This window comes from Toxotes jaculatrix, chromosome 13, assembly GCF_017976425.1.
Source record: "Toxotes jaculatrix isolate fToxJac2 chromosome 13, fToxJac2.pri, whole genome shotgun sequence".
NCBI classification, from domain to species: Eukaryota; Metazoa; Chordata; class Actinopteri; family Toxotidae; genus Toxotes; species Toxotes jaculatrix.
Genome location: NC_054406.1, coordinates 13,545,594 through 13,568,723, shown reverse-complemented (window position 1 = coordinate 13,568,723; position 23,130 = coordinate 13,545,594). Strand labels below are relative to the sequence as shown.

Here is a 23,130-nt window from a genome sequence, read left to right as displayed (position 1 = left end):
AAATTATTTTAATGTCAAAAAATGGAATCACATGTATTCCACATGATTAATTTATCAAAATGGGAGCTAATTCTCAAACACTGTTTGCTTGACGTCTTCACTCATGATGAGGTCAAGTTTGGACTTGCAGGGCCACACCTTGCCTCCTAGTTGAAACCCACGACTGCATTACTTGTATGTAGCTCTGCGAGGCTGGATAATGGAGGAAGCGCAGGAGAAGTACATTTAACCTGGGTCTATAAGCAGGAATGGTCCCATCAGAGCCTACACGGTAAGAAAGCATCAGTCAATTTGAAGCTGCCAATTGGGTAGCTAATGGCGCTCTCTTGTGGCCATGAAGATAAGTACCTACTCTGAAAAAAAACTAAATGAAGGGAGAAATGGCATTTTCAGGAACATTATCGCAATTACACGAGTGGTTAGTGTACCACAACCTGACATCGAACCAGCCCATAGAGCACAAATCAAGCGGTTAAGAGACACTGCAGACACACAGTCTGCAATGGAAATAGGATACTCCGACACACGAACGACAAAACCACCTTCTTGGTATTCATGCGGTGTTTCGACGTTTTACCTTGTAAGTGTGGAGCCAGTTGATAGAAAATAGTAACACCTGGTCATTCATTGCCGACACCGAACCATTAACTGAAGACATTAAATATTCATCGCTCTCTGTCTCGCTTTCCTCCAGCCGAACACTTGGACTCTCAGATAAAAGTAGATGAAAAATAAAAATGTGGGGCGCTTCTTACAGTCTGGTAAAGCTTTGATAGCAGCTGTTGGGCCCTAACTCCTCATCAGTTCTCCTTAAGTTGTCTCTTGGTGGTAGCATGAATGTGGCCTTGTGTAGTTGTATTTGTTGTCAAACGACTAAACAACCTTATATTTAAATAAGCCTACAGTTTAATGATATGATGACGTCCACTGACTATTAATGTGCAGCGTCATAGTTGAGCCTATTTTAATATCCATAGCCAAGTCGTTGCATTTGAAATGATGCTAAAATGTGGCCTATTTGTGTGAAAGTACGAGCGTATGACAGAAAGAAAATACTATGTGCACAATACGTGTTCACCTAGCGAGGGTCGAACCTGCGTTGCCATTGGTCTGCGCTCCGTGACGTCAGGAGAAGAGGCGGGGCGTATCGGTTTGATTGTCATCGTGTTCTCTGGTAGTCTGCTGCGGGACCAGGACAGACAGCTGAGGGGGGTCTGAATGTCCAACCGGGACGGATCGGTGGACTACCGCGAACTCACACGCACAATTCACAGGTAAGTCACGGCTCGCAATCACGTTTGCGACGTGCAGATTTTAAATTCATTCATCCCCCTGGCATTCAGCTGGGAGACAAAGACACTTTGCCGTGTTAGAGGTGCGGTGGAGTTTGACAGAAGGGGAGGATTGATCCCCTACAGCTCTGCTGTGAGAACAGGCTTCATTCAGGCAGAAGTCAGTTGGCTTTGGGCACCTATTGCGAAATCGGACGCGTCCTTTCCCTTTTCCTGCGTATCATGAGTAAGGATTCAGCGGATGGGTTTGTAGTCGTTAAGTGTGCGCGCGCCACCATGGCTCGGATGGGTAACAAAAAAATGGCCGCACGTGAGGCGAGATCGGTGTGAATGCACAGTTGCCCGTGGTCAGCCAAAAAACGGCGCAAGCGTTTGGCACGGATCTGGCGCACGGTTCAAGCGCACGGATCGGGCGCACGGATGTGGCCGTGCGTCACAACCGTGGCGTAGATCCATGACCGGGAAAGATACGAGGGAAGAGCTGCCGGTTATGGTGCGGGCAGGATGAGGAGGTTGGAACGCGCCACCGTCCCGAAATGACAGACAGCAACATAGCATAGGGTGGTGGGCTTTAGTAATGACACAGAGAGTGATTTTACTACAACAACAGCTCATACACATATCTGCACCAGGTAGAACACTGTCTCCTATTTTGTTGTCTGGAAAAAAAAAACTTTCACAACAAAGATCACTGTTTGTAGGGAGCTGATGCTGAATGAAAACGGACAAGGGGACCGGTGGCTTGGCACAGTCTGGGAGACCGGAGGCGCAGCCAGACGGTCCTATTGATTTTTTTTTTTTTTTTGTTTTTTTTTTTTTGTTCCTCCAGTGAGATGTATGAGTGCACCATCTACTAATAATGCACTAACGCGATGTCAGAACCACTTTACGTGAGTACTTAATAGAAACATAAAACCACCTACATATCATAACAAACCACAGTTCTCAGTGAATCTTCGGACTTCCTTGCACAGAGGAGCACAGGGTCACTTGGCAAGGTTTATAAGCTGTTTAGCCTCCCGCACGTGATGGGGGAAGCCCATGCACTTACGCAATATCCTTGGGGATTCTTCCTGGGAGGGGCTATTTAGGCCATCAGACCTCTGAGAGGGGTTGCATGGATCTTGTTGCATCTAAACTAGAGTTTATGGGTCTTTCTCTCTTCCTTTCCATCTTATAACAAGTCTCTAATCAGATTTGTTGAATCGAATAGGGGGAACAAAAGGAGGAAGGGAAGGAGACAGAGGTGGTTTAGTGCATTAGAGTAAATCTGCAGCCCCAGGGCAGGGATATCCAGTAAGACTTTTGAGTCAGGAACCAGGATGACCTTTATTGTTCTGCTTTGTGATAAGGCACAAAGTTTAAGACTTCGCACCCCTTCATCATATGCACATCCCTTCCTGTCAGTAGGGCGGAGGAAAACACGAATTTCAAAACGTGCTCCTGATGTTGGAAAATATGAGAGTTGTCAGTGAGTCACTCAGAGATCTAATCCAAATACTCAGAAGCTTCTACGTTTCCATTATTAATACATAGCTATGGGAGGGATGGTAGAGAAAAAAGGAGGAAGGGTAGAGCAAGAGAGACAGAGAAAGGGACACACACACACACACTTACGCATGCAAACAAAAACTGGAGTGACTCAAACCTCCCAGCTATGAATGACACATCATCTACACACCTACAATCAGCTCGCCCTGCCCAGCGCCAGGCTGCACCTCCCTACTGTTAATACACACTGTAGCTGATCCCACAACAGTTATCATGAGGTAATTGCATCTCTGTGAAGGAAATGCACTGATAAAGGCCCAACCCTTACACAGAGGTACATTACTTCGAAATGAATAATGTTGCAGAATTGCTACCAGGCAAGTGAAGGCAAACGTCTTTGGCCGTGTTTTGCTGCAGCCTATAGTGCTGATTCACCAGATTTCATCCATCACTAAGGCCTTAAAGGGGCATACCACTGCAGATAAACAATAAAATAATCTATGTAGCATAAGACTGTTTGAGTTTGTATAGAAAAAAACCCTTTCTTCTACCATTGTCTGATTCAAGAAAGAAAATGCTGAATCTGTGAGGCAATGTAGCTTTACGAAAAAAAAGTGATGAGAATTGGGTGGATGGTAGAAGAAGCATAACTGTGAGATAAACACGTTTTCTGCTGAAAATCCGACGCATTAAGATCCCACAAGGTAAGCATACCAGATCAAAGTCTCATTCATTTTTACTGGAGCATGCTTGCTAGTAGGATACCACAATATATCCCTGCTTCCATGTTCGTAATTCTGGCTAATATTCAAAAACATAACAAGACGTACTGAGAAAAAGTCAAACGCGCTCAGTGAACTCACTTGAGCCTCATTTCTTTTCCTTATCTCTTCCTCCCTCCACCCCTCCAGACATATCACATTTTCTACCATCCAACATCACACAGCATCAGTTCTCTCATGTTTAAACTTTGCAGCTACGTTAAGTGCTGTTGCATCACTTCCCCCCTCCCCCATTCCCTCCCTTCTATTTTCCTCAATACTAATGATCAGTAACAGGCAGCTGGGAAGGGAGAGAGACTGAGAGGGAGCAGGCGCAGCCATGTGGCGGGTTAGATTATGTCACGAGGTGCTCATTATTAAGATCACTGCATGTGTAGTGCCGAAGGGTATTGACGAGATGTGGACGGCCTTGTAATTATATCATCCCAGGCTGCGTGGCAAAGCACAGACATCCCACCAGCTTGAATATTGCCAAGGAGCAGAATGAGGTCATTTTTGGATGATGTGGGGATTGTGCACTGATGCAACAATTAATGTTTGTGTTAAATAGTGGTCACTTAGATTGCAGGGTCAGGTGACGAGTAGAGTTAAGCATGAATCAGCAGGAAGGTGGCATAAAAAAGCTGCATTCTCACCATTTGTGGAAGCTTTGGAGAAACTGAACTGATTTCATCAACTTTCTGCTGGCAGGAGCATCAACCGCTGCTGCTGCAGCTGCTGCTGCTGCAAAAAAAAAACAAACAACAGAAAGAGTTGGTTAAAAAATACAGTTATGATAAATTTTGTACAGATATTGATCTGCTAAGATAGCCATCTTGGGGGTAGCAGTGTAATCCTCTTACTGAGCGGCTGTGTTAACTCATGGAGTGACCTACATAGGGTTTGTCTGGAGGCAGAGGGTGATGTGTGAGAGGCAGTGCAGGATGGGATTGGTTAAGGGGGGGCTGGTTATATGAATCGCCGGTCATTACACATTATACATTATAGATGTATGTCCACATGTATCTACACACTGCTTCCTAGTATCTTGTTCCCTGCAGTGCTCACTACTACACTGGTGTCATACAGAGGAAAGGCTGCAGCTCAGTGCTCAGGAAAGTTTTACTAATTGCTCTCTGCTACCCCTGGAGTCAGCCGGTGACGTGACATCTGGACTCCCGGGCAGGACAGAGCTCACTGGCTTCCCTTTGTGATTCTCAAGTCACTGAGAGGAACTGAGAGTGACGGCTGCTCTCGGAGGGCTGAGAGTAAATGTGTGCCAGGCAGGGAGAATAGAGGTGGAAAGAACATATAGACGCGATTTGAATGGCTCTTCCAGGATGGATGCCTTATGGCCTTCACTGTGTGTGTGTGTGTGTGCTTGTGTTTTATGACCCCAGGGGATGTAGCATTTTACTGCATCTGAGACTATAAACTCATAAAATGTGCTCAATGAGACACAGAGTATACAGAGGTAGAGTGAGATTTCCTGCTAGCGTGACAAGAACTGGAGGAATTAAAACCACACAGCCTGCTGATGTTTGTCTGTTTCTCTAATGGCGTGCATATGCACACGCATAAAGCATGTTTACATGTGTGAGACGGCGAGGATGTTTTGTACAAAAACAAACCCTGTGACTCCCCCCCCACACCCACACGCACATAATCCCCTTCTATGAGCTGTCCATCATCTGAGTGCTTGGCAACCGGGGGCACTCAGAGGGCTTTTGTTGGCTCGTCCTTTCGTGCCGACGAGCCAATGGCAGCTGGGACTGTAAATGACCACTTCCTGTGATTTCGCTCTGACCCAGGCAGAGGAAACGGGAGCGGACAGTGGTGGAAGTTAACAGGACATCAGGGGAATCCTGTGTCCAGCGCATTCTATTAGATCTATCAGATTGTCCTTGCAGGTGAAACGTTTAATTGTGTGTTGTAACCCAGTTCCTGGTCCTCAAAATGACCTGGATTTTACTAAAGGAACAGTTACCTGCCAGTTTCTAGAAAGAGTGAAACAGATCACGAATGTGCTTGCATTCAGACGACCTCTCACACCACTCTCTTCTCTCTCAAGACTCACTCGTCTCTTCCCTCTCCTCTTATCCCCCCCTCCAAGGCTTTAGAGGCTTTTCCCACAGCTCTGTCTAATCTTTGCGGATTCGTCTCTCTTTCTCTTCTTCTTCATGACTTCTAATGTTCCTTTTATCTATCCCCAATTCTCTTGCTCTAAATCTCTTCCCCTGAAAGTCTCCCTCTCCTTCCTCCCCTTTTTATACATTCCCCTAAAATCAGGTTGTGACCCTTCCCATCTTTTTTTCTGATCAGCCTTTGCTCCTCCCCCCTCATTCGGACCGTTGATTGGCCCTGCTCCTGCTCCGTGGTGCGGATGACTTGGTGAGGAATTGCCCTGGTGGCTTCGGCTCCATTAACATTCTTCCAGGGGATATCTTTCACTTCCAATGAGCATGCCAAGCCTGATTGTAATCTGCGTTGCGTAATGAATCGACCCCCTCGCTCTCTCTCTTCCTCTCTCTTCTTCTCATACAATGAAGGACCAATTAGCTCTAGCATGATTGGCGAAAAGACCCCGGCACAGCAAAAAGGGATGAAGGCAAACCAGTGATGAGCAGACTTCCTCTGCCTGTTATGCTCACCTTGTAAATGTTTTAGCCCTTGAAAAGTGCTTTGACCGTGCATGTTGCTATGACCCAGACTACAGAGGAGGTTAAGGTCAAAGGTCAAGTGAGCAGTGTGATCTCCTCCTGACTGCGTCTGAGAGTAGAAACAAACAGAGAAATATTATTAATTTCAGGACATTTAACAGAGGCTGACTTTTATTGAACAGTCTTTCCAAACACCACACTATCCTTCCCCAGCTCGAGGAGGGTGGGCAAGAGAAATAGAGGGAAAGCGAAAGAGGCTGAACGAAATGAAGCGTGTTAAGAGTGATAATGTATTGTTCTGTGGGTGAGTGCGGGCATCAGTTATTCGTAATCACACGATGTCATTGTTTTTTTGCTGGCTTGCATTTTCTAATGGCCCGTTTCACAATGGCTTTTCAGAGAAGCGTGAATGGGTTTAGCGCTGCCAGACTTAGCAATTCTTTTATAGACAGATAATGTTTTAAACCGTGCACAGTGGGGCAGGGAAAGTTGCAGGGGTGTTCTCTGTCCACATTTAGAGATACTTGAGAATAGAAAGCAGAGAAAAAGAAGTAAGGATATGGCCTCTGAAACAGTTCATCCTTGACCTTGGAAACAGCAGCTGACAAAACAATCTCAACTCGTGGTCCAATTACTCGCTTGTTCCGGAGCTTTCAGTCATCTTTCACGGTCTTCATCAGCAGACGCTCAGTTTGTCACGTAACTGATGGTAAAACTTACTATGGTTTGTAAATGTTGGCTTAAAAGTTGAGGTTGACAGTTTATTGTTTTTCTGACGAGGACCACGTTAATAGTGTTAAAATCTCCAGAACACGAGAGTAAGTGGACCTTAAGTTGAGATTTTTTTCATTTTTTTCCACATAAATGCACATTTTCTTAGCAAGGATCCAACCATTTTTGTTTGTACAATCAGTATTTTATCCACAATTACTGTAAACTCAGGTATTATGCAAAGTATTATAAAGGTATTTTTGTTAGACAAACAGTACAGAAATTACTTTCTGAATTACCTAAAGCACTGCAATATCTGCTGCATCTGTTCTTGCATATTAGCCAAAATATATATAACTGTACAAATAAATCCTCAATTAGACAGTATTAGCCCATAATATTAAGCTTTACCAATACCTGCAAAGCTTGACATTACAAGCATAGTGATGTGGTGTGTATGCATGAGTGAGTATACAAGTGAGAGATCTCTCTGGGAATGAATGCATACTGCTTTGTCATTAGTTTCAGAAAATAGTGGCCTTTTACTACGTCGATGGCGGTGTGCCAGTTGATGATGCAGGCATCCTTGAATGGCTGAGGATAACGAATCGCCCTGGATGACTCTGTGCATCGTTCTAACAGCCTCAGTCTGCAAAACAGGGCTCCTATCCCTCAAGACACCGGGATGGCACAGATAGATGAAACAGATAATCAACAGGGAAAAAGAAGTGTGCATGTGTTTGTGTGTGTGTGAGGGATAAGCACAAGTATGTGTCTGATTGCTCAAGCGAGTGTGTAAGGAATGATGAAAACTGGTGTGCAGGAATGCAAGTAGAGCTGAATATTCATGCCTCACAAGGGCGAGCCTCACAAAGCTTCACACTTCTCTCTCCCTCTCTGTCTCTCTCCAGGTCTTCACAGTTGACTGATGATTAGCCAGTAGGACTGGAGTTGGGCTACACCGACTGGCACAGGTAAACACAATTTTCTCCCCACCTCTACCTCGGCACTGACACACTGGAGATGTTTAGGAAACTGTTTTCTGCATGCTGGCATGATTTTGTCAGATCAGTGGGAGAACGGCAAGTCTTTGAAGCAAGGATGTGCTGATCTCTGCTGTTGAAAAACATCACTTTTAAGGAAGTGAGGGAGCAGCTGGTTTTATTATGGGTATTTTTTATGTTCATGTAGATTAGAGGATGAATAAAATATTTTCTGTACTTGAAGAGCCATGCTCATATTAATCCAAGCCAGTGAAATTGAAGTTTGAAGGTTTTTATGTACATATTCATTTACTGCCTATGAATCCTGCCTGACTGTGACTAGCACCGCTGTTACACTTTTTACACCTGTTCAGAACCAGTGCACTTCTGTCAGTGCAGGTAAAGTCTGATGTATGATATTTATAGGACTTTGTCGAATCGCTACATGCTCTACATGCTACTCATAGAAGCTTCTCTCACCTTTTAAAATACCAGGGTGCTCTTACTCAGCATTATTCACATACAGAAAATGGCTTGTTGCTGAACAATAAACCAATTATTTTAATTAAACCACAGTCTTATTTTACTCATTATAGACTCACTTGTTTTCCTAAAATCCGCGTTGACTTCCCATGATTCTTTGTTATGGCCTAAGTGCTTTGTTTTCTTCTCACACAGCTGCTCTGCCTCAGTCAAACTCTGTGTGAAATCAGCTCTCGTTTACTTTCTAAAGAGGAACAATTAGGTTGCCGTTTTGGAGGAAAGGCTTGTGTTTGATCAACAAACTGTGAACTGCCTTTAGTTCTCTGGGAGAAATGTCCTGTAACACTGTATTGAAGGCCAGTGGGAAAAAATATCTTGTTTCCGCTCACACTTGGGTCGGAGGCAGCGGTAGCTACTCAGTATGTCGCTAAAGGCCAATTTAACCATCAGCAAACCAGCACTGTTAGCTTTGAAGAAATGTTTGAGTGGCAGATATGATGAGAGAGGCAGAGAGAGAGAGAGATTCTGTAATCCCGTGCTTTCGTGGCCGGATTAAAATCCCACATCCCGAGTTGGGGGGAGGGGTTGACTGGTCATGTTGAGGATAGAGTGGAGGGAGTGGCACTGCGGATTAAAGCCTACAGATCTGCTCCTTGCACAGCTGTGTCGCTGTGGGAGGGGCTTGATGGGTGGTGAAGGGGAGGAGCCTTTTTTTTTTTTTTTAGATTATTCTCAACACTCTTTTGTTCTTCCTCTGATTGTGACAGTCTTGATATTACAACAAAAGACAAAAAAAACTAACATCAACAACCAAAAAAGTTGGCTTGTGTATGTTATATTATACCTAGAACACTCATATTTGCAGTGGCTCAAGGGGTTCTCTGGCTGCTTGGATTTTAGACAACACAGTGTCACAGCTAGAGCAAGGACTCGGACCCTTCGACCCAATGGCGAAATCAAAAATAATAGTTTTTATTCTAACAAAGTAGCAAACAAAGATCACCCATAAAGAGGAAAAAGGCACAAAAAAACAAAAATACAAAACGTGAACTCAAAATCACTCTTAGAGAGAAAAAAGACTGAACAACCTGAGAAACCAAATCCAAACAAGAAACAAAGTAACAAAGGATACACAACCTGACTTGAAACACGATGACTAGATCGCTGGACAAGAGACAAAACATGAGACGAGAACTAACAAGAACACAGGCCAACGACGAGACTTAAATACACAAGGCAAGGGGCAACAGGTGAAACCAATTAGGGCGGGGCAGACAATCACAAATGGAGGGAAACAAGACAAAGACAGGAGGTAGAACAAGACAAGATACACAAGGGCCATGGTTTCAAAATAAAACAGGAACTACTAACAAAATTTAACAACCTAAACAAGAGTCCAAGAGTCCGCAAAAGGGTTCAAAACATTAAAGTGTTCAGAAAACAGCCCCCTTAGGGGCTAGTCAAGACAGTATTATATTTTGGTTTATAATTAAATACTTACAAAACTAATGACATTCACAGCAGCTTCAGCTGTACCATAAAATATGCAAAACTAAGATGATGAATATGGTAAATGTCATATCTGCCAAACATTTGTCTTGTTAGCATGCTGATCATAGGATTAAGCTCAAAGCAACACTTTGCCCAAGCATAGCCTCACATAGCTGCTGGCATGGCTGAAAACTGTTGTTGCCGTTATTCTCAAGATGACTGCCCTGATGTAAAATATTCATGCTTATTCTATGTATAGCGATTATTTTTGTCCATCGTCTCCATATAAAATCAGTCACTTTGGAAAATGTTTTTTTTAAAAAGGAAACAACATTCATTCGATGAAAGTGCTGCACCTGGTAATTTGCCCAAAAGTATTTAGTCTCAGGAGTGGAAAAGCTCAAAATTGCAACCCCAAAAATGTGCATAATCCTGTCAGCACCTTAAGTCCACTGACTTAGCGAGAAGTAAGGTGGTAATGGGCACATTAATTTAAGGAGAGACAGAGATGAAAGAAGAAAAAAATGACAGAGAGAGAGAGAGAGAGAAAGCTCCCATTAGGCTGACACATGCTGCTTTGAGGAGGTGGACAACCGCTGAGGGAATATGCATGAGCACAATCTGCAGACACAGAGAGTTTCTGCGCGTTGCTGCAGCGGGGTGTCCAAACCCTGAACAGTGTGAATGTGAGAAAGAAGCCGGGAAAGAATGGGAATGTAGGGTCAGGCCCCCCTTCAGTAACACTTATGTAAGATTACTTACATAATGGCACATTCAACCGATGTGTATGTGCGTGTGTGCCTCCTTCTAAGCAAGAGGGGCAACTCGACTTTGGGCGGGGTCAGGGAAATGCAAGGAGGGGTACTCAAGCAAGCCCTCAACAACAGGGGAGGATTGTGGGATTATGTGTGTGTGCCAGTGTGTATGTGTGTTATCAGGAGGGAGGAGGGGGGGGGGGGCGGTTATGGTTAGGAAGGGAAGGTATTAAAGTGAGTGGAGGGAGGGGACTGACAAGCATTGAACGCATGTCCACATCTGTGTATGCGATCCAGCTCTCTACCTCTCTCTGTCTCTCTTCATGCCTGTCTTTCTGAACTCATCTTCACATCAGCCCCTTCTCTTCTTCTTAAATTTCTCCCCACTTATCTCTCCTCCTCCTCTTCTCCGCTCCCTTTTCCCTCCTCCTTTCTTAATATCCCCTGATCTTAATCCCACTCTATTGTCGTTCTCTTTGCGTCTCTTTGTTTCTCTCATTCTCTGTCCTCAAACCCCCTTTTCTCCTCTCTACTGTTTCTGTGTTTTTTGGGAGTTTAGAGGGTCAGCAGTACCAGACAAGCGGATTGGAGGAAAGAAGACATAGTTGCAAAGCAAAACTACTGGTGGTTTACTAGTGGTTAGCCTTAGCATACTTGTGGCAGCAGGGAGGAAGAAGGAGGGCTTGGCGATGGTCACAGCTATGGAGGATTCCTGTCCCAATGGGGCACGGGAGGAGGAGGAGGAGGAGGTGACGCCCCTGGGACAGCCTGGCGCAGAGGGACCCCCAACCGTGCGGTCCACCCAGGGAGCAGATACGCCTGGAGGTGAGGAAAGGAGGAGGAGGCGGGGTGTAACACATCCAGATTTAGAGTTACTGTAGTCTTTTTGTTTTGAATTTTGAGATGTAGAGATTGATGAAAGGGTTTTATGAACTATTTATAATCAAAGGGCAGTATTGCTTGTCAGGTAACTCCTACACAGCAATGTGACTGCCAGATGTTTCAGTTATCTTTAAATGTAGATGATCTGATGGTCTATTAGAGCAGCAGAGCCAAACCCCTCATTGTCTGGTGTGCCCCCCTCACATGTAAAATTAATGTAAATACGCCTTCATCAACACCACCTGTCATGTTTCAAATGTGTTCATCTGAATTCATTTTGGATGTTGTTTGCCAGGATGTTGTTTAACTATTAATTCTGTGAATCTGAATTGTCAATATTTTAGTTAATTTAGCTTGCATTTTTAATACTACCACTTTAATACTACCACTTAGGAGCAGCAAAAGCTTTCTACCAATTATCCATGACTGTTTAGCTATTTCGTCCATGTAGCCATTTAGCTAACTATTTAGCTAGCTGTTACTAGCTGTTAATTTAGATATCTACTTCAACTTTTATCCATGAGCTAAAAGTTTCTTGCTTACTATTTTAACTGTTTATCCATTAATGTAGTATTACCTTTCCATTTTATCCGTTTATCATTACCTTTAGCTAACTAGTTCAGCTGTTTATCCATTAGCTAAACGTTTTAGCTAACCCTCACCGTTCCAATGATTTGATCATTACTTTTAATTCAAATTTTAGCTAACTGATTCAACTTTTAGCTAATTATATAAACCGTTTTTCCACTACTATTAGCTATGTTAACTTTTAGCTATGATGTTTAGGCTTCTCTGGTCCTTTGCTCACTAGTTTTCACACATTGTTAATTACAACAGGTATAGTATTACAGCTAACTGAATATATGGATATATGGTATTTCAACTTACCACCTGGCAGCACATAAGGTTGAAAATCTTTGCTTTTCTGCTAGAGTTTCATATTTGCCCTGGAGGTGGTTCAGTTCTTAACCTTCATTATTGAAAAAGTACACTGAAACAAATTTTGTTATGGGTGATGTTACTTTTGTGCCAGTCGAGGTGCTCCTCTGATCTCCATCTCGCCGGCAGAAAAAATAATAATGCCAGATATAATACAGGTTGCCAGGTCCTCTCTCATGGGATTTGTCTCGTGTTCCTTGAGAAACAGAGTTAGGAATTCTTAAGCAAGGAGTCTGAATGCATTGGCATTCAAACCACACACTGCTGGTAGGTGTACACAGAGGCAGCAGCTAGATGGTAAGAGAGACTGCAGACAGACCAGAGAGCCACAGGAGGAGGAACTAAGAGCAGGTAAGCAGGATGATTCTGTATGTGGATAAATCAGGTGGAAGAAAAACACACTGTATTGTACACCATCCAGTGCTGTAATCTCTTAGCTTTTACAACTTCCTTAGGCCAGGCTTAGCAAGTGGTTGGTAGGTGGTTTTATCACCATGCCATATTTCATAGGATTATAAAGACTTTAGGGAGGAGGCTTTAGTTCATGTTCAGTCGCTCACTAGATAGAAAAGCATCTTCTGGTTGCTTGTGGGGATGAGTAATGTACACACAAGTACACGTGGCAAGGGGGAAGGAGGTGGGGGAGTGGAAGGGGTTGGGATAAGCAAACATTCCTGTGGTGGAAGACGCAATGACACAATGAGCTGACCTAGTGGGTAAAGGTCACCAGATAGAGAGAGAGCACAAAAACTCAGATGTGCAGTGATCTGGGACAGCATTTACTCTGGAGTGTTTATGAGATTGTTTTCAAGTATGTTAGTGAGGTCTGTTTTGATGTTGGCTGACTCTCTTGTATGTTCTGTCTCTCTCTCTCACACAAACAGGACAGATTTGCACTTTTTAGATTTACTCAGACTCCTGCAAGTCATTATGTTTATATGTCAAAACTTGAAGACTTGGAAAACATATTATTTTCAAAATTTTGAGGGAGTTGTACCATGACAAATTTTAATTAAAGTGTGAGTGAGTGATCGAGTGAGTGAGTGCACTGCAATAGAGCCTGTGTTTTAATTCTTGTTTATGGTTGTGTGGTTGTGTGTTACTACAATTACAGCTCTGCTCTGAAAAGATTGTGTGGTCCCTAAAGAAGCTGGGTACCGTGATCGTACTATCTAGTGTATATGTGAGTGGAGGTTTAGATTGTGTTTCTTCGCTGTCCAGAGATAAACGCTTTATGAATATACAGGTTTAATAGTGTGCAGTGCTGTTTTTAACCTCCCTCCACTATTTGTCTTTCTTTAAAAGGATCATAAATATTTAAGGTTTGTTTTTGCATGGAGCCTCCTGTTTATGCAGTCTGTCTGTGCTCTGTGGCAATCAAGCTACAGTGAGGTCCTTGTCTCCACTGTAAGATAAATTGTGTTTTTACAAGCTCTACCTTTTTATCGCACAACTGTGTGACTTCTGTATGTGTGAGGAGTGAATGATAAATGACTAAAAAAAAAAAAAAAAGACTGTCAAGCTCTAGTTTTAACTGATGTGTCGATTTTAGGGCTGCAAACCAGAAAAAGTAGAATTTGAAATGAGATTCTGTCTAAAAGACAGAAACAGATTAATTTTGCATGAAAAATACTACTAAACCCTTACAAAAGATGCCAATGTGAAATTCATAAGTTTTCATCACAGGTCATGCAGTATGTCCATGTCCTTAGCTCTATTTTTTGCAACAAACAAACACACATGTTAATGTGAAATGAACATATGAAATTCTGGTCCTGGCGGGTTAAATTTCCAATGTAAAATGTCTGAAATTGTAACTTTTGTGAATTTATCATAAATGAAATGGTGTCATAAATTCACATGGCCTTTTTTTTTTTATAAGAGCAAGTTGATTAACTCTCAAACAGTGTTCATATCAAACAGCATAAAACACCACAGACAACAGCATATTTCATAAATTGTATTTCCAAGTAAGCAATTTAGTATGTGCCACTTTTTCTAAATGGGATTTTGAAATATTAGACTATGACCTGACTTTATGACACAGAACATGAGTCAGGGTTACAGAGTAATAATGGGCTAAGGAAGCAAAACAGAGAAATCATGACAGTGAATCAACTGCATACAAATGCTGACTAGACATGTTTACTACCCACAAAAGTGTATAATGATACACACACACACACACATTCCCAGGGCTTTAAGTGTCTTAAATGGGCTTACATGGGCTTTGAGACCCTGGCATTAGGACGTTAGCTGGCTCACACCTACTGTCCTAACCTCTCCCTGTCTCTGTTTCTGAGCACAGCGCACGAGTTCATTTGTCAGGAAGCCGTCTTACAGCTTTAATCCCGGAGACCTGGAGTTTGTTTTGCTTTAACGTATATTTTATGGTATACGTTATGTGTAGGTCCTTGCTTGAACCTTCAAGCTTTGCATGAAGAGAGTGAATGCACTGCAGTCATGGCAGATCAAGGTCTCAGGTTTTTTGTTGTTATTGTTGTTTTACAGGAGGGACTTTCACCAACATTACAAGTCATATATTCATGTGAATTAAATTGTCACTTGTAGAATTTTGGCCCATTATTTTACAATAACTGTAAAACACGAAAGTTACTGACAATCTTTTAGCCAGTGGCTGCCTCTCTCCCTTTAGCTGCTGCAGCATCGCCAGCACTGTTTTGTGTGTGTGTTTATGCTTTGTATGACTTTCATGCCTGGCTAATTCTTCTTATCTTTCTCTCTCTCTCTTTCTCTGTCTGTATCTGTGTCTCACGGCCTGTCCATCCAGCCATGCAGCAGGTGTTGGATAATCTGGGTGAGCTGCCCACCTCCACCGGTGCCAAAGACATCGACCTGCTCTTCCTGCGCGGCATCATGGAAAGTCCCATTGTACGCTCCCTGGCTAAGGTAGCACACACACATAGCTCGGGGTGAGCAGCAGCGAGCAGACTAACACGCTAGCCGGCTCCGAGTCCTCCACCCCCCCTACCTGCTCCCAGCAGTGCTTTGCTTGCTGTGCCTGAGGTGCTGAAGTACAGTAAGGCTTTGACTAACAGAGTGTATATGCACACAGAGGAATTATGTCACATTATTTCAGTGCATGCATTGCTTCTGCATACAAACCACTTGCTCTAACACATCTTCATTGCTTTGAAATCAAGTGTGCAGTGAGTTCATTTAGAGGACAGCTGTAGTTCCTGCTAGACAGGCTGTTGTCATTTTCCACCATTCAGCTGCTTCCCACAGGGCTGGAACTTGCAGCAATGACAGATGACTAAACATAAACAAACACCCCTTTGACTTTTAACAGTGTAACATGAGGCAGACAGTGGTTTGCTTATACAGCACAAAAAAAAAATCCCACGGTAGATCAGCTGTGCACCATATGCAGAATCCAATAGAATGTCAGCAGTGACTACTACACAACAAAAATGAGCTCCATTCATCACGTCGGTAAGAGGCCTACCCTCCCTGAGCTTCTCTGTCTCCCCCAGGCTCACGAACAGCTGGAGGAAGTCAAGCTGGAGGCGGTGCAGGACAACAATGTGGAGCTGGTGACTGAGATCCTGGGCGACATAAACAACCTGAGGGTTAAAGACGACAGCGCAGCCGAACTGTCCAGGATCCTGCAGGAGCCACACTTCCAGGTGAGACGATAAACACACGCACACTCATAGCGCACAACTTATATGTGTTGCATGTTAAATTTTTGTTGTGGTGTTAAGATAAATATGACTTGATGTCTGGATGTAATTGTGCTGCCCAGTGACACTTTAAACCACTTTTTTCACATATTATCAAACCTTCTTTGCATTAAATGCCACTGACAATAACAGTTTCTGTAATAAGCTACTGAATATTTGTGTGAACCAGGAACTAGTCCTGATGTTTTTCTTTCAGTGGTTGTTCACTTATTAAATGTTAAACTGAGACTATAAGTTGTAATATTTTGACTGTAATTACAGTAGCACAGCTCTGATGTTTTGGATCTCGTCCTCATGCATCACTAGGACACTAACCTCTATCCTCAGACCTGCCAGGGGCTTTACACAGGCTAGACCAATAGGAGTTAGACTTCTGAGCCCCAGCGAAGCCTCTGAGCCAATCAGAGCCCTTTGTGCTGTAAGCTGGAGGATAAGACCCTGTTGACCTACTGAGAGAGGGAGAGAGAGGAAGGAAAGGCGGGCTGGGCAGAAAAGAGAGAGGGAATGAGGGAGACAGAGATTACATCACATACTGAATGTGTGAGTTTAAAGACTTGTTAATTTTCCGTCACTTGCCAACAAGATATTTTAAAAACTAGTTCCGATGGTATATCAAGAAACAAGTTTGGATGATGGCCGTTGCAGGGATACTCAGCGAACCAGGAATTAATTGAATGGATTTTGGTGGTAATCCATATTTTGGATTTGAGCCATTAGATGATTAGTTTTTTTTTTTTTTTCAACGGCACAACTTTTAATATGTTGTCGAAAAGGCGCATCTGTGAAGTTTGTTGTTTATACAGCTTTGTGTTCACGTTTTTATTTTTTGGAAAAATTAAACCCAAAAGGCAAATGTTAAACAAACTGTTACAGATGCTGCAGCTTTGCAAATTAGAGAATTTCTCCGTGTTTATGAAGGTTTTCGGCTCTACTGTCTGCCCTTGTGTTGACGGTTTATATCTCAAATTTTCCCACTTCACCATTCTACCATCTGTCAGAAGTTTCTGCTTCATACAGCTATTGTTGACTCTTTTTTTTTTTTAACTTGAAATACCAAGTCTTTGTTGGCATCATTTAAAGTGAGAATCTGTAACTTTTGCCAAACGGTGTCCAGTGTGGCCCCAGGTAACAATTTCAGGATAATGGGAAAAACTAAAACGTAGCAGAAGAGTCATAAAATCAGCAAACTGACTTAGTAGTGCCAATTACACAGAAATATATGTTTAAAGTTTGCCAACATCGCTGTCGCTCACTTTGTCCTTCTCACTCTCTCTCTCAGTCTCTTTTGGAGGCACATGACATGGTGGCCTCAAAGTGCTACGAAGTCCCGCCCCCTGCTGAGACGACCAATGATGCGGCTGTGAACAGCGCTCTGATGCAGGCCGACGCTGTGCGCATGATTGGCATCCGAAAGAAGGCCGGAGAGCCGCTGGTGAGCGCAGGCAGACACTGACTGAGAATGTCTGCATGTATATGTGTGTGCATGGATACAGCTGGAAGGGAGTGGCTGAATATATGAATAACCAAATGAATCACAACCAAGTGTGTGAACAGATGTCAGAACGTTGGAATTGTGGTTGTAGGAGAGTGAAACAGGGTGTGTATGTAAAGCCAGATATCAGATGACAAACATCATCCTCCTCCATCTTATTCCTCTCAGGGAGTGACATTTCGAGTGGAGAAGGACGACCTGGTCATTGCCAGAATCCTGCACGGTGGCATGATTGACAGGCAGGGCCTGCTCCACGTGGGCGACATTATAAAGGAGGTGAACGGGAAGGACGTTGGCAACAACCCCACCGAGCTGCAGGAGATGCTCAAAGACTGCAGTGGAGGGATCACACTGAAAATACTCCCGAGCTACAGAGACGCTCCTGCACCTCCGCAGGTACGCACACATTTCAGATGAGGTGGTCGTGTAAACACAAGCATGCACACTTACATAATGAGTGGCAGATGTTGGGCAGTGGTACAGGACTGGTGATCTGTCCTACGGCCTTCCCACAATCCCCCGCGCAGGAATGTGAACCCTTGGAGCCCTATTAATAACACTCCACATGCTATCTAGGTCACACTAGCCGTTTCTGTCTCTTGCGCACACTCCAAACACACGCTTCCTGTAATCTCATGCTCTCTCACATGGAAAGTACAGTAATTTATGATATTTTTAGTTATTTTTCCCCTCATTCGTGCACCACAAATGTCTCGACCACTCATGGCTCCTGAGTAGAAAAATCCTGAAGATACCGTGCATCCCGAACAAATAGACAAGGAAATGCTTGTAAGGCTTAAATTGAATGAACAGCAGTAAAACTGAATGAGACATAATGCAAAATCACATCCTGCTCTGTGGCTCAGGGCGCGCTGCACAGTATACTTTACTGGCTTGTTTTATTGCTTCCTCTGGCTGCTTGTTTAATCTAATACTTTGGCCAGAGCACTTACCCTTCCTGGCAAAAGTCTCCGCTGTTGGCGCAGCGTGAGCAGCTGTGTCGGGTGCAGTGTGGGACGTGGGACGTAATGGGTGTGAATGAGCCGCTGTTACTGTGTCCGTGTGTGAGACAGCATGCTGGGATTGGAGCATCTTTGTTTCTCTAGTTTGTGTATGTCTGTGCGTCTCGTCCACAACCACCATAAGCACATTTTTTTTTCATTACAAGTGCGACAGATTTCCCTATGATCACAGCAAAATGCCAATGAGGAATGAAGTCCTGCAAAGACTGAAACAAGAAAGAATCTGTGCATGTGTTCATCACAGGTGTATGTGAGGCCATACTTTGACTACAACCCAGCCAATGACAGCCTGATCCCGTGCCGAGAGGCGGGGATGGCCTTCAAGAAAGGCGACATCCTTCAGATTGTCAACAGAGAAGATCCCAACTGGTGGCAGGTGAGCGTTCCTCCATTTATTTCCTTAATGGAAATGTCTGTCACTAAAGATCACAGGAAGAGGAAGATATCAAGACTTAACTGTAAACTGATGTGTCAATGATCTGTGTCAGGCATGTCATGTGGTGGGCGGGGCTACGGGACTGATACCCAGTCAGTTCTTGGAGGAGAAGAGGAAAGCTTTCGTCCCTCGAGACTTTGATGGATCAGGTAGGTCACTGCAGACATTTCATGGGCGGTGTTTTGTATAAACACTGTAAATTGTGCTTTGGTTAGAGCTAAAACTCAAGTTTCCAGTTTCTCTCTTTAACAGTGCTGATGTTGAAAAGATGGATTGCCTAAAGTCAGTCAACTGGTTTGCTGCCAGACCTCTGTCACTTCTCTATTGCCCTAACCGCTGAAAACTGATTTATGGTGAAAATGCCTGGATAGCTGATGGTTTCAGCACTCCAGAAAATGGTCCACGCCTGCCCCCTTTTGGCCAAATGCTATATTAAAAAAAAAATGTACAAGTGCATAAATGTTCACTCTTGTTTTGTAGGGATCCTTTGTGGCACCATAGCTGGAAAAAAGAAGAAGAAGATGATGTACCTGACAGCCAAGAATGCAGGTCAGGAAGCTCTTCAGGCTGCTGACTCTTAGTTGAGTCTTCATTATCTTTTTCTGTGATGTTCTGACAGTGTAATTGTGCCTGTGTTTAAACAGAGTTTGATAGACATGAGCTGCAGATCTATGAGGAAGTGGCAAAAGTGCCACCATTCCAGAGAAAGACGCTGGTTCTGATTGGTGCACAGGGCGTGGGTCGACGCAGCCTGAAAAACCGACTGATGGTCCTCCACCCCACCCGTTTCGGCACAACTATACCATGTACGTCCCGCACAAAAAGTTTTTTTTTTTAAGTTGGTTTTCAGCTATATGTCCAATTAGACATTTAACTTAGTTTTTTCTGTTAGACACTTCACGGCGACCCCGTGACGAGGAGCTGGATGGCAACTCCTACCACTTCACCAGTAGGACAGAGATGGAGGTGGACGTGAAGGCCGGACGGTTCCTGGAGCATGGCGAGTATGACGGCAACCTGTACGGCACCAAGATCGAGTCCATCCATGAGGTGGTGGCCACTGGGCGCACTTGCATCCTGGATGTCAACCCACAGGTAAGAGATGGATTGAGGACGGTGAGTGTTACACAGGGTTTAGTTTAGACGTGCTGAGGGTGAATTTAATACATATAATACATATCAGGTGTCTTTGGATAATAAGGAGGGGACATAAATGAACTGATGAGACAGGAGGACTTGGTTTGGAAATTAAAACTATTTCAAAGAGCAAGTTTCTTGTTATGTTACAGAAGTACTTTTTTTTTGGCTGTAATGTAACCTCTCGTGTTTCTCTCCAGGCTCTGAAGGTGCTGAAGACAGCAGAGTTCATGCCTTACGTGGTGTTCATAGCAGCGCCAGATTTTGATACACTCAAGGCCATGCACAAAGCTGTGGTGGACGCAGGCATCACAACTAAGCAGCTCACGGTAAGTCACCCGAGGTTTGAAACACCCGTGCGCATCTTTGTGCAGTCATTGACTCCTTTATCGCTCACGTGTTTGGGGCATCTCACATCAGCAGCTTGAACATGTGTCCACAGCTCACCTGTCTCCTCTCTGTGTTGGCAGGATGTGGACCTGAGGAAGACAGTGGACGAGAGCGCCCGCATCCAGAGAGCTTACAGCCACTACTTCGACTTGACCATCGTCAACGACAACCTGGACAAGGCCTTTGAGACGTTACAGGCCGCTGTGGACAAACTGTGCAGTGAAACCCAGTGGGTCCCAGTGAACTGGGTGTACTGAGGACCAGCAGCAGCCACTCTGAGCGGGTCACACTGACCCACCAGCATGTGTGTGTGTGTGTGTGTGTGTGACCACAACGGCCAAAGAAGAGGAGAAGAGTGCAGAGATACTTCTGCAAAATAACATAAATTTTAAAAAAGAAAAAGAAAAAAAATACTCTTCCTACTGCTCTTTCTCCTCTTAGGCCTGCACGCCATGCAACCTTTTTTCTACTCAAAACTCAAAGGGAAAGAGTGCTTATTTATTTTATAACTTTTTATGAAAGATCTTTCTATTCAATGTGGAATTCCAGTGAGAATGAAACAAAACAAAACAAAAAAATCTGGTCACGTACTCGGGCCATATTTTTGCATTAATTTATTGTTGTTGTAGTGACACGTCTTATTTTGTAGTCGAATTCTCTTGATTTCATGTGTTTTTGTCAGTCTTCCTTCATGGGCACCCAGGATTTGTGATCACCGCCATGCAAGCTCCAAAACGAAGGAGGAGGAGAGGCGATGGATTAGAAGATCTTTGAGCAGTCATTGTCCAAGAAACCTGTCAGTGTCGCACATCATTGCCATTGTCTGAGCAACCTGTGTAGCTGTGTTTTATTTTCACCTCCCTACAACAGAATCCTTTAGTGTCATTGCGTAGCTGGCCCTAAACTCTTCTTCCAGGATGAACCTGGGCGAGAGAGAAGAGAAGAGGCTGAGAGGCCTGTTTGTGCACAACTCCTCTGCTGTGTAAAAGAAAAACTTTATAACGTAGTTTTTCAGAGATCAAACACTGTCTGTGTCGGGTTATTTTTGTCTAGTTTTGTTCTGACAACAAAACTTTTACTTAAAGTAGTTTTTCATCAGTGTGGTGATGTATAGATTGTAGTGTTTTGTCGCACACGATCCTTTGCTTTGTTTTTAATGATCCTGTTTAATCAGCCCGTCTGTCTGTATATCCGTCTGTCTGGAGTGTGATCATCACAGTGTCACTGACCGTCATCTTTAACGTCTACATAAGCCAATCTGTTAATGTTTTATATACGTGAATCCCTCCTTATGGACCTTATCTTCAGTGTTGCAGTATTATGCCAAAGCCCGAATCATACTATTGTTAAATCTGACATTAATATGAATTTCTAATTTGACATAATGTGACTTTGGATGATAAATGCATTTAGCAAAGCCAAATTCTAATACTACAGTATGTCTCATAATCCTTTTAAAATCTTTGTCAAAACACCTAAAATATTCTTCAAAGAAAAGACATTAATGTCCGGCTATTGCTCTAGTTTCCATTTCAAATGAATTTGTTCTGAAAAACGACCTTGTATGGATATTTTTTTGTGATATGTGTAACATTTCGAAATCCTGAGGTCAACCTGTGCCACGTTTTAGAAAACAGCCCTAACTGCCTGTTGAAGTGTTTCACATCAACCTCATGTCAAGATTTGTTTTTACATTTTTATCAGCAAAGTTATGATGAATAAAGTTTATCAAACCTCACAAAACTGGTTCTTTTTGAAATGATGTTTATATTATTTTTATGTATACCTGATCAGACCTCAGTAGTTTTTTTTTTTATCCATCTGTAGCACCACGTATTGTGAAGTGTCAGCTACCATAAGTCAACAAGTTTGCTTGGTCAGATTTGTAGCCTTTTTTTCAGTCATTCTTTGGTCAGACTGTCCCAGATTTGACTCATAATTTTAAACAGAATTTAATTAAAGCAAAGTCCAGTCTTCTTTAAATAAATAAAAAGTAGTTTTTAGGAATAACGCGTTTATATTCCTCTAAGAAAGGTAACGAAAACGTACTGTTCGAGCTTTGGTTTTAGGATCCTGGTGTCGTTACTGCAGGCTCACTTTAAAGTAATGGCTCATTGGACACTTGAATATAACAAAGTTCCTTATAGCACCATTAATGTTATTAATAACACCAGTGCTTTTCTACTGACAAGTCATACAGTGAATCATACAGTGATTCAATCTGAATGTTAAACATAAAATAAAAAAAAATAAAAAAACAGTCATGAAAAGAAAACTTTTTAAAACATTTTTATTAATTAATGCAACTTACAGTCAAGCCAAAGAGTGAACTATATTAAGTGATACGTATTCACATTATGTCCTAACAGGGTTTACAGCATATCTTGTGTTTTGTAAGCATAATTGTTAACAAAAATAAGGAAATGTAAAATAGAAATCAAAAGCTTACAACTTTACAACAACAAGAACAAGGAGCTTAGCAGTGGATGTGAACAAAT

General features: G+C 43.0%; 1 protein-coding gene across 6 annotated transcripts; it reads left to right on the top strand.

Annotated features, from left to right (window-relative positions):
• The first annotated feature begins 181 nt into the window (after positions 1 to 181).
• On the top strand, positions 182 to 22,364 carry pals2b (protein associated with LIN7 2, MAGUK family member b). Of its 6 annotated transcripts, none has more exons than XM_041053980.1 (14): positions 182 to 271; positions 7,827 to 7,889; positions 11,187 to 11,452; positions 15,240 to 15,358; positions 15,946 to 16,098; positions 17,435 to 17,587; positions 17,816 to 18,043; positions 18,914 to 19,045; positions 19,158 to 19,254; positions 19,586 to 19,654; positions 19,750 to 19,911; positions 19,998 to 20,200; positions 20,443 to 20,571; positions 20,713 to 22,364. In XM_041053980.1, the coding sequence occupies exons 3-14, from the start codon at positions 11,317 to 11,319 to the stop codon at positions 20,887 to 20,889; spliced, it is 1,758 nt and encodes a 585-aa protein (XP_040909914.1). In that variant the 5' UTR covers positions 182 to 271; positions 7,827 to 7,889; positions 11,187 to 11,316; the 3' UTR covers positions 20,890 to 22,364. The 6 variants fall into 6 exon arrangements, with proteins under 6 accessions (XP_040909914.1, XP_040909918.1, XP_040909915.1 ...); XM_041053981.1 differs by lacking the exon at positions 182 to 271 and adding an exon at positions 1,181 to 1,274 and having other exon boundaries at positions 15,240 to 15,340; XM_041053979.1 differs by lacking the exon at positions 182 to 271 and adding an exon at positions 1,181 to 1,274.
• The last annotated feature ends 766 nt before the right edge of the window (positions 22,365 to 23,130 follow it).